Source organism: Trachurus trachurus (assembly GCF_905171665.1).
Source record: "Trachurus trachurus genome assembly, chromosome: 21".
Lineage (NCBI taxonomy): Eukaryota > Metazoa > Chordata > Actinopteri > Carangiformes > Carangidae > Trachurus > Trachurus trachurus.
In genome coordinates this window covers 35,023,256-35,037,978 of record NC_139899.1, presented here as the reverse complement: position 1 = coordinate 35,037,978, position 14,723 = coordinate 35,023,256, and the positions used below count along the sequence as shown (strand labels likewise).

Sequence of the window (14,723 nt, the reverse complement as noted above, 5' to 3'; positions counted from 1 at the left end):
CATTACAGACAGTTAGACGAGTACAGAACAGTATGGGACGAAGGGCAGCAGAACAAACTAACTAAGAGGGGGTGGGATTGTGCTAAGTGGTGTTGAGCAGGCAGTTTGAGGGGGGTTGAACTTGTTGGGAGTAAAAGGAAGAAGAGAGGAGAAAAAAATGTATAAAAAAGAACAAGGGATCAATCAATCAATCAAAATAAACTTTAATGTCCCCGGAGGGAAATTTGTCTTGGACAATCAATGCTGTACATCCCGCAAGACAGATTTTAAAACCATACACCATTTCACATACTCACACACACAACCAGCAGAGATCACTTACAGACAGTACGACTAAGTTCACAGTTCATACAAAGTACAAATTAATTATTGCACTTTCTTGTATATTGCATCTTGCCTCAGTGTTGCCACAGTTGCACCGGGTGTGTAGTGTAGTGTGTAGTAGTGCTTGGAGGCATCAGCTCTGGATGAATTGCATAAATGGGGATGAGGTGTTGTTGTAGCAGGTGATATTGTCTTTTATGGTGAATGTGAAGTTTTTCCAGATCTAAAGTGTTGGGTTGGCAGATTGTACCAACGTTTTATTGATAGTTCTGTTCTGTCTTTCCAGTTGAGTAAGATTATGTTCTTGGCCATGGTTGTGTGGAGATCAGGATGAATGTTTGAAGATGTTTTGGGGTTGGTAGAGAGGAGAGGTTTACGAGCAGGGTCGGAAGTCGGATTTCCTATTTGGAAAGTCAGAGGATCCTCACGACCTCCGAGTTGACTGTCAAAATGGCCGAAACATTAGTAGAAGCTTGTGTAATATTCAGTTTATTGAAACTTCTGACTAGTTTTGCTCCCAGCGTTTCCAGTGTCCCCAGTCTTCCCAATGCTCCTAGTGTTCCCAGTGCTCCTAGTGTTCCCAATGCTCCTAGTGTTCCCAATGCTCCTAGTGTTTCCAGTGCTCCTAGTGTTTCCAGTGCTCCTAGTGTTTCCAGTGCTCCCAGTGCTCCTAGTGTTTCCAGTGCTCCTAGTGTTCCCAGTGCTCCTAGTGTTCCCAATGCTCCTAGTGTTCCCAGTGCTCCTAGTGTTTCCAGTGCTCCTAGTGTTCCCAATGCTCCCAGTGTTCCCAATGCTCCTAGTGTTCCCAATGCTTGTAGTGTTTCCAGTGTCCCCAGTCTTCCCAATGCTCCTAGTGTTCCCAATGCTCCTAGTGTTCCCAATGCTCCTAGTGTTTCCAGTGCTCCTAGTGTTTCCAGTGCTCCTAGTGTTCCTAGTGTTCCTAGTGTTTCCAGTGCTCCTAGCGTTTCCAGTGTCCCCAGTCTTCCCAATGCTCCTAGTGTTCCCAGTGCTCCTAGTGTTCCCAATGCTCCTAGTGTTCCCAATGCTCCTAGTGTTTCCAGTGCTCCTAGCGTTTCCAGTGCTCCTAGTGTTTCCAGTGCTCCCAGTGCTCCTAGTGTTCCTAGTGTTTCCAGTGCTCCTAGTGTTTCCAGTGCTCCTAGTGTTTCCAGTGCTCCCAGTGCTCCTAGTGTTCCCAATGCTCCTAGTGTTTCCAGTGCTCCTAGCGTTTCCAGTGCTCCTAGTGTTCCCAATGCTCCTAGTGTTTCCAGTGCTCCTAGCGTTTCCAGTGTCCCCAGTCTTCCCAATGCTCCTAGTGTTCCCAGTGCTCCTAGTGTTTCCAGTGCTCCTAGTGTTCCCAGTGCTCCTAGTGTTTCCAGTGCTCCTAGCGTTTCCAGTGTCCCCAGTCTTCCCAATGCTCCTAGTGTTCCCAGTGCTCCAAGTGTTCCCAGTGCTCCTAGTGTTTCCAGTGTCCCCAGTCTTCCCAATGCTCCTAGTGTTCCCAGTGCTCCAAGTGTTCCCAGTGCTCCTAGTGTTCCCAATGCTCATAGTGTTCCCAGTGCTCCTAGTCTTCCCAGTGCTCCTAGCATTTCCAGTGTCCCCAGTCTTCCCAATGCTCCTAGTGTTTCCAGTGCTCCCAGTGCTCCTAGTGTTCCCAATGCTCCTAGTGTTCCCAGTGCTCCTAGTGGTTCCAGTGTCCCCAGTCTTCCCAATGCTCCTAGTGTTTCCAGTGCTCCTAGTGTTCCAAATGCTCCTAGTGTTTCCAGTGCTCCTAGTGTTCCCAATGCTCCTAGTGTTCCCAGTGCTCCTTGTGTTTCCAGTGCTCCCAGCGTTTCCACTGTCCCCAGTCTTCCCAATGCTCCTAGTGTTCCCAGTGCTCCTAGTGTTTCCAGTGCTCCTAGTGTTCCCAGTGCCCCCAGCGTTTCCAGTGTCCCCAGTCTTCCCAATGCTCCTAGTGTTCCCAGTGCTCCCAGTGTTTCCAGTGTCCCCAGTGTTCCCAGTGCTCCCAGTGCTCCTAGTGTTCCCAGTGTCCCCAGTGCAGGAGCAGCAGCAGCTTAGATCCCTGTCAGTAGCTCTGTTTACATGGACACAAATATTGGGAATAAAGGGCTGATCAGAATAAAAATGTGTCATGTAAACACGTCAGTTGGAAGATTCTGAGGAGCTGATAAAACACGAGCCAATAGTATCAATGGGTCAAAGTTGTTGTTATCGTTAACAGTTAACAAGGAAACAACAGGGGCGGAGCTTAGGACTTATTTCTTTCTTTCTGACGGCTGTGGAGGTGATTAACTAATCCTGCAATGTGATAAAAATGAAGAGGATAGTTCAGATCTGAGAGCAGGTCAGCGGTGTGGAGCTGGAGAATACTGTTCAAATGAATGACTGTGATGAGAAGTGGTACCGTTCACTAGAGCTGAATCCTCCTCCTCCTCCTGAGTCCTGACGTTAAAGGGATATTCTGGCGTAAATTTAACCCATGGTCCAACGCACCGTAACACAGAGTTAGACCCCCCCTCGAGAGATGAAGTCTGCTAACCACTAGCTTCTCTAGCTGTAACAACTTTAGCAATGACCGCACCATAACAAACAGCGCAGTATATGGATCCACTATCAACACATCAAAAAGCCACTCATAGCCACAAATAATGCTCAGAACAGCACCAAACGTCATCAACAGTACAAACAGGGTCCCAGCACATAATACGAGGCATCAAACATATGTTAGCTTAGCCTGGTTTCTATTGAAAAGAGACGAAAACAACTCACCCACTCTCCACCAGTTATACGCTATGCAGCAACTTCCGAGTCCAGGCACTGACAACACACGTCGGAGGCTGACTGGCGGCATAAACATCTGGTTTCAGCACAAACATCTGGTTTCAGCGGCCACCGACAGGCAGTGACCACCACACTGACCACTTGATTCCCCCAGGTCCAGCACATAGACTCCACCGCAGCTGCCCCTCTTTCACTTTACTCCTCCATTTCCTTCAGCTTGTCTTCAGTAAACTCGGTCTCAAACTAATAGTGGCGCCCATCGAAATGAAACCTTGAACCCTGTTTGTACTGTTGATGGCGTTTGGTGTTGTTCTGAGCATTATTTGTAGCTATAAGTGGCTTTTTGATCAGTTGCCAGTGGATCCGTATACTGCGCTGTTTGTTATGGTGCGGTCATTGCTAAAGTTGGTACAGCTAGAGAAGCTAGCGGTTAGCAGACTTCATCTCTCCGGGGGGGTCTAACTCGGTGTTACGGTGCGTTGGACCATGGGTTAAATTTACGCCGGAATATCCCTTTAAACTGTGTGAATTATTTCTGGATTGAGAAGGAAAGAACAGCTCCGTCCGACTCAGGGTGTCTCCTCCTCTGTGTCTCTAACCCTCCTCTCCTCCATGTGCATCTGTTTCCAACAACGAAGCCGGTGAGAAATCAATGCATGGAGCGGTGGATAAGGTTATTTATCATCTACCATGTTACCATGTGTATATCTGTGTAGTCTTATCTGTCATCAACAAGAGATTACGGGTTACGGTGCGTGTTACGTTTGTGTTGTTGTGTTGCAGGAGGCCTGTGTGTGTCTGACAGTGTGTTGTTGTGTTGTTGTGTTGCAGGAGGCCTGTGCTCTCTGACCATAGACAAAGCTCTGCCTGAGGACGAGGGGCAGTACAAATGCAGAGCGGAAAGCTCAGCGGGAAAAACTGAATGCTGCTGTATGGTCCTAGTGGACGGTAAGACACACACACACATACACACTCCTGCTGTGCCCAGCATTCCCAGCGTTCCCAGTGTCCCCACTGTTCCCAGTGTCCCCAGTGCTCCTAGCGTTCCCAGTGTTTCCAGTGCTCCCAGCATTCCCAGTGTTCCCATTCCCCAGCGTTCCCAGTGTCCTCATTGCTCCTAGCGTTCCCGGTGTTCCCATTGTCCTCAGCCTTCCCAGTGTCCCCAGCACTCCCAGTGTCCCCAGCATTCCCAGTGTCCCCATCATCCCCAGCATTCCCAGTGTCCCCAGCATTCCCAGTGTCCTCAGCACTCCCAGTGTCCCCAGCATTCCCAGTGTCCCCAGTGTTCCCAGTGTCCCCAGTGCAGCAGCAGGAGCTGCAGCAGCTCGGATCCCTGTCAGTAGCTCTGTTTACATGGACACAAATATCGGGAATAAAGGGCTGATCAGAATAAAAATGTGTCATGTAAACACGTCAGTTGGAAGATTCTGATGTGATTCTGCTCAATCGAAAAGAAATTGTGTTCCGATCGAGAGATCCTTATTCCGAACCGCGTCCATGTAAGTACTTATTCAGTGATAGATGAGCATGCAGATTTCCGTCTTTGGGACTGAGCTGCATCCCTGGCTCATCCTGTCCGTCCTCCAGTGAAACATGACGGAAGGTAGAGTGGAAGTCTGTGGACACGCCCCCACGAGGAGCTGATAAAACATGACCCAATAGTATTAATGGGTCAACTTATTGTTATCGTTAACGGTTAACTGTTAATCATGTTCATCCCGAGCAGGGAAAAATCATGGATGGGAAACATTGAGCCACTTCCGCGTTTGTTGGTTTGTTTACAGCTCAGGAGGAAGTACAACTTCGTCTTCTGTGGTTGTTTTAGGGGAATCAGACGACTCTGATCATGTCAACATGCGGATATTTATTCTGAATAAAACTTGGTGCATGTTTACGCACCTCATGATCGGATTATTGATTTTGCGCCCATATAAACAGCAGATTCAGATTTTCCGATCCCTCAAGTTTTTAATCTGATTAAGAGATTTTGCGCATGTAAACACAACTTGTGTGTGTGTGTGTGTGTGCTCCCGTTTCCTGTAATTAGAGCCAATCAGCGCAAACACAGAGTTTATCAGACTTCCTGCTGAAACACAGAGTTCATGTTGGCGAGCAGCCGGGGCTGATGGGAGTCTGATGTCTGCTGCAGCCACCGGTCCTCATGTCGTCTGACAGATGGGACCAGATGGGACCAGATGGGAATGACTGGGAATCATGAATGGGTGGGAGGGAGACTAAAACAGAGTGCATGATGGGAAGCTGGACTGATGTTTCCAGATGTTCTGTCCTCTCTGACTCTCTGACTCTGTGTGTGTGTGTGTGTGTCTCTCGCCCTCCTGCAGACCCGGCAGAAAACTCTCCGGCCGACAAGAAGTCCAAGAAGTCTGCTCCGACCTCAGAGAGTGAGTTTCCAAAATATGCAGCAGCAGCAGCAGCAGCTCGTTCCTTTTGTCCCAATAAGGAGCTGCAGGCTGGAAGCACTGGTTCCCACACACACACACACACACACACACACACACACACACACACACACACACACACACACACACACACACAGAGGTTTCTATTTAAAGTGTGTGTGTGTGTGTGTGTGATTGGAAACATCGGTGTGTACATCACTGTCGGATTATTGTTCCTGCTCCTTCAGCTCCGTCCTCTCCAGTCGGACTACATTTCCCATCAGCCCTGCTGCTTCCTGACAGAACATGTCTCTGCTCTGTGCGTGTGTCAGCTGACAATGTGTGTGTGGTTGTGTGTGTGTGAATTCGACACAACAGAGTTCTGACTTTATGATCACTCACTTCTTCTTCTTCTTCTTCTTCTTCTTCTTCTTCTTCTTCTTCTTCTCATCAAGTTCTTCTTCCTCTACTCCTTCATCTTCTTCTACTTTGTCTTTGTTTCCGTCTTCCTCTACTTCTATTTCTTCTTCATCATCTACTTCGTCTTCTTCATGTTCTTCTTCTTCCTCTATTTGTTCGTTTTCTTCTACTTTGACGTCTTCATTTTCCATCTTCTTCTTCTTCTACTTCTTCTTCGTCTTCTTCTGCATCTTCTTCTTCTACTTTGACTTCTTCGTCTTCTTGTACTTCTTTTTCAACTTCTTCTACTCTTCGTTTTCGTCTTCCTCTACTTCTATTTCTTCTTCTCCTTCGTCCTATCATGTTCTTCTTCTTCCTCTACTTAGTACTTTGTTTTCTTCTTGTTAGCAGCACGGCCCAGTTTCCTGCTGCAGATGGTTTTATATCAGCGGCTAACATTAGCATTAGCATGTTAACTCCAGCCTCTGAGGCTCACAGTGAGCTAACGGAATAGTTGGCTAGTTTCACTATTAGCTCACCTCACTCTTTAGTTAATGTAATAGTTAGCTCACATTATAGTTATCTCACATTATAGTTAGCTTACCTCACAGTTAGCTCACAAGTTAGCTCACATTATAGTTAGCTCATGTCACAGTTTGCTAATGTAACAGTTAGCAGCCGCCTCAGTTAGCTCGGATGTAGCCGTCCGTCACTGAGCGGTTGCTTCTGTCGTGTCTGGTCAACACGTTGTTTCTCGTCAGTAACAGGGAGACGAGTCTGTTTCTGAACCAGTGATGAAACCTTCCAGTGTCACATTAATAACATGGTAATAACAGAGAGTGAGAGGGACTGTGAGGCGTTCGAGGACCAGCGACAGAGCAGGAGAGTCGAGTCGCTCCGTGTCTCAGCGGGGAGGAGGAGGACGTGGGGACACTGAGGCTCGTCTCTGCAGCCTGAAGCAGCAGATGTGAGCTGACAGCGCAGGAATGAGGGGGGAGGATGTTCAGCTCCTCTCCTCTCCTTCCTTTTAAGGCCTGGTTTCCCCGACTCGGCCTCTCAGACCTCGTCTCACTTCACACCACAGATTAAACCTCTGCTGCTGCTGCACCACTTCTCCTTTTAAGACGCTGCTCGTCCTCGTCTCTCTCCGTCCAACAACATGGACACGGAGATGGAGACGAGACGAGACGGGAACATCGCCTCCCTGTGATCACATGGTGTGTTAGCCCGTTAGCATGCTAACCTCAGCAGAGGCTCATAGGAAACTGATCTGTTTGGTTCAGGGACCACCATGAACTTCTGACCCCAGCAGGTCCAGATGTGAAGATGGATCCAGGTCCAGTCTTGTCCTTTCCATAAGAAATACTGACAACCTGGACTCACTGTTGAGTGGTGTCACTGCTTTGATCTGGACCAAGACCAGAACCAGGACCAGGTCCAGGAGATCAAGATTCAAGATCAAGATCAAGATTCTTTATTTGTCACATGCATAGTTAAAGTGTACACTTAGAACAAGCAGTGAAATGAAATCCTGACTACACCCCCCGGATTGTGCTGTCCCTCGAATAAGAATATGTTAAAAGAAATTAAGTAAATATAAATAACAAACTTAAAATATAGACAAGGTTAGAAAATAATTTCATTAGTGCAGCAAGTAGGCATTTCAGTATAAAAACATCCAAGTTTAAAAAGCAGATCAAGTGCAAACCAAAGGGCATAAAGTGCAAAGGGCAAAAGGGTTAGAGAGAAAGAGAGATGCTCATGGCATGTTCTGATTCAGGAGCCTGACAGCTTGTGGATAGAAACTTCTTTTCAGTCTCTCCGTCTTCGCTGCAATGCTCCTGAACCTCCTGCCTGATTTCAAGAGCTGATTTCAAGAGCTCAGGACCAGGCTTGTGTCTGATTTGACAGTTTGTCGCTGTAGTTCACATGATCTCCACAGAGACACTTGAACGCCTCAGTAACAGCGGTGAGACCAAACAAGCGAACCCTGGTCCGCCTGAAAACCTGGTCTGGTTTCGCTTGCTAGTGAGCTGTGGTGCGGTTCATCTGCCGTGTGAACGCTCACCGGACCAAATGTAGAAAGTGTCCCGATACTCTACTAGTGCATCTGTAACGTCAGCAACACAAACACCTGGTGGCACGCCATCGACCGCGTTTTCCTTTCCTCCGGTGCCGTTTTCCTTTTCATTCATGATCGGCATCTGTCCTGGTCGTTATCCTGTGACTGACGGTTCAGGCGACCAATCGGAGCGCAGGGTGACGGTGAGGTGACACAGAGTGACAGCAGCTAAAGCTACGAGCTAATCCCCCCCAGCTCGCCACACGCCACAAATCAAACGCTTCAAGCTCCGAGCACATAGTTGGTGTTGATCCAGACACACACACACACACACACACACACAGTGACAGAGTTCATCTCATGTCCACAACTCTGAGTGACAGTGAACTCCTCCTCCTCCTCCTCCTCCTTGCTGCTCCCAGTGCATGCTGGGAAGTCTGATATGACCACAGGTTACCTGCTCCTCGGTCCTCCTGCTGGACCAGGATCAGGACCAGAGGACCAGGACCAGAGGATTTAAATTCAAATTCAAATGTATTTATATAGCACCATATCATGCAGAAGCAGTTCAGAGTGCTTTACGTAGAGATAGGACAACATATTAAAAAGTAAACAGCAATAGATACTAAGATACACAGAAGTTCATACACACAAAGACATTTAAGGAAATGCACAGCTAAACAGAAAAGTCTTAATTTTGGCTTTGAAGGAGCACAACGTCGGAGCATTTCTGAGATCATGTGGTAGACTCTCTCTACTCTTTAGGTGCATAGATGCTGAAGGCCATGTAACCTGATTTGGTAAAGGCTCGGGGCACATGGAGGAGATCTTCTCTACTCTGTGACCTGAGCAGTCCACCAGGATTGTGAGCTGATAACAGGTCTGATGGGTATTGTGGAGCCAGACCATTAAGTGCTTTGTAGACCAAAAGGAGTATTTTAAATCAAATTCTGAAGACAACAGGTAGCCAGTGAAAGTTGCGGAGGATTGGAGTTACGTGGTCTGATTTTTTTGTCATGGTTAGAACCCGTGCAGCTGAATTTTGGATAAATTGTAATCTGTGGATTGTTTTGATTGGAAGACCCATAAACAGAGAGTTACAGTAATCAAGCCGGCTCATGACAAAAGCATGCATAAGTTTTCCTGAATCGGACTGGGAGAGAAAGCCTCTAATCCTTGAGATATTTCTGAGTTGAAAAAAGGCAACTCTAGTGATGTTGCTGATATGGCTTTTAAAAAACAGAGATCTCCATCCATGAGAACACCTAAGGATCAGGACCAGAGGATCAGACCAGTCTGTTTGTCTCCACTGGGACCTTTATCTGGACGAGGACCTCAATATGGACTTGGAGATGGATCTGGATCTGGACAAAAATGCATTTTCTAAAACGTGGAGACCTGGTCCAGGAGGAGGTCTGGATCTGGATCTAGATCAGAGTGTCAGGGTGATTGATCTGTAATGATCGATCGGTCGGTGATTGATCACAACAGCAACAGGCATCAGTTGTTTTCTGTCAGTTTCTCTGAGAGCAGAAGGAAAAACTCATGTTTATACTTCCAGTGGGGGCGGGGTGTGCGTGTGTGTGCGTTCAGTTTCTTCTTCTGCAGAATAAATAAGAACCTCCAGCAGCTACTTCCTGTGTCTGAGCAGCTATTTTTAGTTTGTCCATATATGGTCATGAGAGACGCTCTCCATCCACGCGAGTCCTCACTCTGCTTCACATTCTTCTGCTTCACACACACACACACGCACACACACACACACACACACACACACACACACACACACACACACACACACACACACACACACACACACACACACACACACACACACACACACCAGCTGACTGTGTGTTTGTCTCCACCAGGTGAAGCCAGGATAAAGAAACCAACCGCCAAGACCCCGCCCAAACAAGGTGACACACTCACCTGTCTGCTCTCTGTACTGTACTGGTTCTGATGTTTTCCTGATTATTGATTATTGATTATTGATGATTGGTGTGTGCGGGCAGCTCTGCCTCCTCAGATCCTGCAATTTCCAGAAGACATGAAGATCCTGGCTGGAGAGAAGGTGGAGATCCTCTGCAAGTTCTCTGGAGCTCCGCCCATCAGCTGCACCTGGCTCAAGTTCAGGAAACCAGTAAGACATATATATATATACTGTATATATACAGTATATACACACACACACACACAGAGGCTGGAGTTAATGGTTACAGTAATAATAGTAGTTCATGGTTGTGTATTCCTCCATATCCTACCTGTACCATCAGTACCAACAACGGTATTAGGTGGAAGGTGACAGTGATACTCCTCAAGCCCCATTCATATACTACGGTAAAAACAGATACAGACCCTTTTTGTCCGTATCCAGAGGTCATTTCATCCGTCAGTGGATCGGTTGCCTCTGAGCTTATGAATCCGGAGTGCTCCGGACGAAACGGAGCAATACCACCGGAAATCAGGGTGGCAGTATAGAGTCAGAAGTCAAACCATTGTGAAAATCGACGAAGAATAGAGTACAACACTGGATGTTTAAAAATGGCGCAAAATTTGGGGGAGAAAATATGTGAGTTAGTGAAAGGAATTATCCAATATGATTCCACAGTGCCGTGTAAACAGCTCTGTCATTTATGACACAACACTGCCCTCTAGAGGATAAGTTGCGTTGTCCATAAAACCGCTGAAACCGAATGGAGGTACAGTATATGTAGGCCAGTAGCGGAGACAACATTTGGTACGGACGGACGAATTTTGTCCGGATGCAGAGGTATAAAGCCAACTTTACAGTATATGACCACGTCTAACAGGCTTTCTTTACACTCTGATTTCCACTACAGGCCATCAAAGTAGCTTTACAAGAAGTTTAAGCTCAAAATAAGTTTTAAAGCTAGAGGAAATACCTTCAACAACGACATCAAACTATTCTTCAAACGAATCTAAAATGTCTGTAAAAATATGAACTATATCCGGCATTAAAATCCTGACAGACGTTTTTAGAGAATCTGTCCTTTCTCTTTTCCCTCCTCGCTCCCTTTCCTTCTTCCCTGTCCCTGCCCTCTCTTCCCCTTTTTCCTCCCCTCTGTCCTCCTGTTTCCTCCTTTCGTCCCTGTCCCTGCCCTATGCTACATACCCGTTTTAGCTTGTTAACAATCATTAGCTATTCGCTTAACCAGTGTACTGATGAAAAAAAGAAAAAGAAAAAAGAGGCTGATTTAGGACAAAGCAGGAGAAATGTCACTTTTGCTGAATGCAGTTTGCGTGGCTAACACGACAAACACGTGTGTGTGTGTGTGTGTGTGTGTGTGTGTGTGTGTGTGTGTGTGTGTGTGTGTGTGTGTGTGTGTCAGATCCAGGAGGGCAGTGGCGACGTGTCCATCCAGAGCGGCGACAGCAGCAGTCAGCTGACCATCAGCAGCGGGCAGCAGGAGCACTGCGGCTGCTACACCATCGAGCTGAGGAACAGCTACGGCCTCCGCCAGGCGGCGCTCAACCTCACCATCGTAGGTAAGACTCACCTGCACCGCCCACCTGTGATGTCACACTGTGATGTCACACCGCAACCTCCAACCAGCCACAGCAGCAGTCCCCTGTTAGAGGTTTCACACCGGTTCTGGTTCCTGAACCCAGTTTTGAACCAACCGGCGCATTCAGATGAAACAATAACAGGTTCAGAACCTGAAGAGTAGGTTCTCAAAGGAACCAATAAACAGTTGGTTCTTCCCTGTGAACGGTGACATCATCAGTAGGCGTGTCTTATTCTAGTTGAAGTGTGAAGACGAGCAGGAAGGAGGAGGAGGAGGAAAATAATCTGCAGTGGTCTGATGAAGAAACTAAATGTTTGGAGGAGATTTGGACAAAGACAGAATTTACAGAAAAGCTAGAAACCAGAACAAGAAAGAACCAGTTGGATGAATTTAATAAAGTAAAGTAACTCTGATGTTTTAACTTGATTAAGAAATTTAACAAACTGAAAAATGATTACAGAGACAGTGAGAACGAAAACATTTAGAGTAAAGCAGAGTAACGTCCTCCCTTTTCGGTTCCATTTAAACTGTTGTGAACGCTGCTGGTTCAACAGGAAGCAACGAGGTTCTGAGGCTCCAGAACCAGAACCAGAACCAGAACCAGAACCAGAACCAGAACCAGAACGTGTCTGTGACTCCGCCCACAGGTTGAGCAGTAGAGTCTGTGGAGACTGACTCCCTCTGGTGGTCAGGATAGGAACTGCAGTCTCACACTCACACTTCCTGCTAACTTTTAAAATGAAAAGCTCCAGCAGGCGAGTGTTTTAGTGTCCCATATGAACCCTAAAAAGAATCTGATCACAGGTTCGACTCCCAGTCGGTCGTTCCTGCACGTCTGTCCCTGTGTTCTGTCTCTTCACCGTCCGTCACCAAAACATGAGCTCATAAAAAAGAGTGTGAGCTGCAGCTTCAGGCCTTTTATGGCACTGATCTGCACACAAACAGCAACCCTCCAGTTTTAAAGGCCCCATGGCATGAAAAATGTGATTTTGGTTATTTTTTCGTGCTTGGGCAGGTCTCTGGGCCACGTATATACTGCCCCATGCATCAAACTGGTCATAAACAGAGAAACGCACACCGCCCATTTGTAGGAACATTCTCTTTAAGACGAGCGGATAGCACTTCCTCCTTTCTGTGATGTCACACACAAGGTAACTCCACCCACCGTGACCAGTTGTTTTTTTTCAATTCTTATGAATGCAGCTTAGGTTTCAGTTACTTGCCTGTGATTGGCCCGACCACATGCCACTCAAAAACAGTGAGTCAATCAGAGGAGAGGTTCTCATTCTCTCTTCTGATTGGCCAAATGACCTGTGCCTGCTAGAGCTCAAGAAAGAGGCAACAGAAAGGGGCAGTAGAAACGATATTAAGCAGATCACAGGAACTCAAAACCAATGATACATCTTGTTAGGGAAATAAACCCAAAGAAAAGTGCACAGCATGGGCCTTTAAAGCAGAAGTTAGCGGAATGTTTGTGTTAATATAAGTCTTAAATAGTTGTATCTTCCGACAGCAATCACTTACATAGAGTGTTTGGTCCGAAACACGGGTCTGTCAGTCACTCTGCTCTGCTGTAAGCCGAGGAGAAAACTTTCCTTGTATCCTACAACCTTTATCCAATGAGGAGAGAGAACGGCATAAAGGGGCGGTCCTCTCTGTGTGTGCAGCCAAGGGATGCGCCTGAATGTGGTGATGTAGGGACGAGGGCGGGGACTGCTAACTCCATCTGCTGACAGGAAGTTAGCCAAAACCACCGGATCGCTTACTTCTGCTTAACTCCACCCCCCCCTCAGATAAACCCGACCCCCCAGCGAGGGTCCCTGCAGCCTCAGACATCCGGCGGTCCTGTCTCACCCTGTCCTGGTACGGCCCGACCTACGACGGCGGCAGCGCGGTCCAGTCCTACAACCTGGAGATCTGGGACTCAGTGGAGCAGCAGTGGAAACTCCTGGTGTCCTGCAACAGCACCTCCTACAACGTCCAGGTGAGTCCAGCTGAGTCCAGTCCAGCTGGTCCAGTCCAGACCCTCAGGTTCTGTCGGACCTCAGGCTGACGCTAACAGAGTCCGTCTCCTCTCCAGAACCTCCTCCCTGAGCGCCAGTACAAGTTCAGGGTCCGAGCCCAGAACATTTATGGCATCGGAGAACCCAGCGCCGAGTCCGAGCCCGTCACCATGGGACTGGTGGATGACGGTCAGTACCAAGAGCTACACCTGAGAACCAGAGCTAAACCAGAACTGAACCTGAACTAGAACTAAACCAGAACTTAATCAGAACTAAACCAGAACTAAACCAGAACTTAATCAGAACTAAACCAGAACTGAATCAGAACTAAACCAGAACTAAACCAGAACTTAATCAGAACTAAACCAGAACTAAACCAGAACTTAATCAGAACTAAACCAGAACTTAATCAGAACTAAACTAGAACTAAACCAGAATTAATCAGAACTAAACCAGAACTTAATCAGAACTTAATCAGAACTAAACCAGAACTAAACCAGAACTAAACCAGAATTTAATCAGAACTAAACCAGAACTTAATCAGAACTTAATCAGAACTAAACCAGAACTAAACCAGAACTAAACCAGAATTTAATCAGAACTAAACCAGAACTTAATCAGAACTTAATCAGAACTAAACCAGAACTAAACCAGAACTAAACCAGAACTAAACCAGAACTTAATCAGAACTAAACCAGAACTTAATCAGAACTAAACCAGAACTAAACCAGAACTTAATCAGAACTAAACCAGAACTTAATCAGAACTTAATCAGAACTAAACCAGAACTTAATCAGAACTAAACCAGAACTAAACCAGAACTAAACCAGAACTTAATCAGAACTAAACCAGAACTTAATCAGAACTAAACCAGAACTAAACCAGAACTTAATCAGAACTAAACCAGAACTGAATCAGAACTAAACCAGAACTAAACCAGAACTTAATCAGAACTAAACCAGAACTAAACCAGAACTTAATCAGAACTAAACCAGAACTAAACCAGAACTGAATCAGAACTAAACCAGAACTAAACCAGAACTAAACCAGAACTTAATCAGAACTAAACCAGAACTTAATCAGAACTAAACCAGAACTAAACCAGAACTTAATCAGAACTAAACCAGAACTTAATCAGAACTAAACCAGAACTAAACCAGAACTTAATCAGAACTAAACCAGAACTAAACCAGAACTAAACCAGAACTTAATCAGAACTAAACCAGAA

At 46.5% G+C, this 14,723-nt stretch overlaps 1 protein-coding gene across 5 annotated transcripts in view; it reads left to right on the top strand.

The window, feature by feature from the left end:
- LOC311004354 (myosin light chain kinase, smooth muscle-like) overlaps positions 1 to 14,723 on the top strand; it is a 64,099-nt gene that overhangs the window by 37,218 nt on the left and 12,158 nt on the right. For all 5 annotated transcript variants that reach the window (XM_083996372.1, XM_083996374.1, XM_083996373.1 and 2 more), the window contains 7 exons: positions 3,934 to 4,050; positions 5,445 to 5,504; positions 9,834 to 9,881; positions 9,978 to 10,105; positions 11,316 to 11,472; positions 13,286 to 13,476; positions 13,573 to 13,684. In XM_083996372.1, the coding sequence (XP_083852498.1) occupies positions 3,934 to 4,050; positions 5,445 to 5,504; positions 9,834 to 9,881; positions 9,978 to 10,105; positions 11,316 to 11,472; positions 13,286 to 13,476; positions 13,573 to 13,684 (813 nt within the window). The remainder of the gene's footprint in view (positions 1 to 3,933; positions 4,051 to 5,444; positions 5,505 to 9,833; positions 9,882 to 9,977; positions 10,106 to 11,315; positions 11,473 to 13,285; positions 13,477 to 13,572; positions 13,685 to 14,723) is intronic.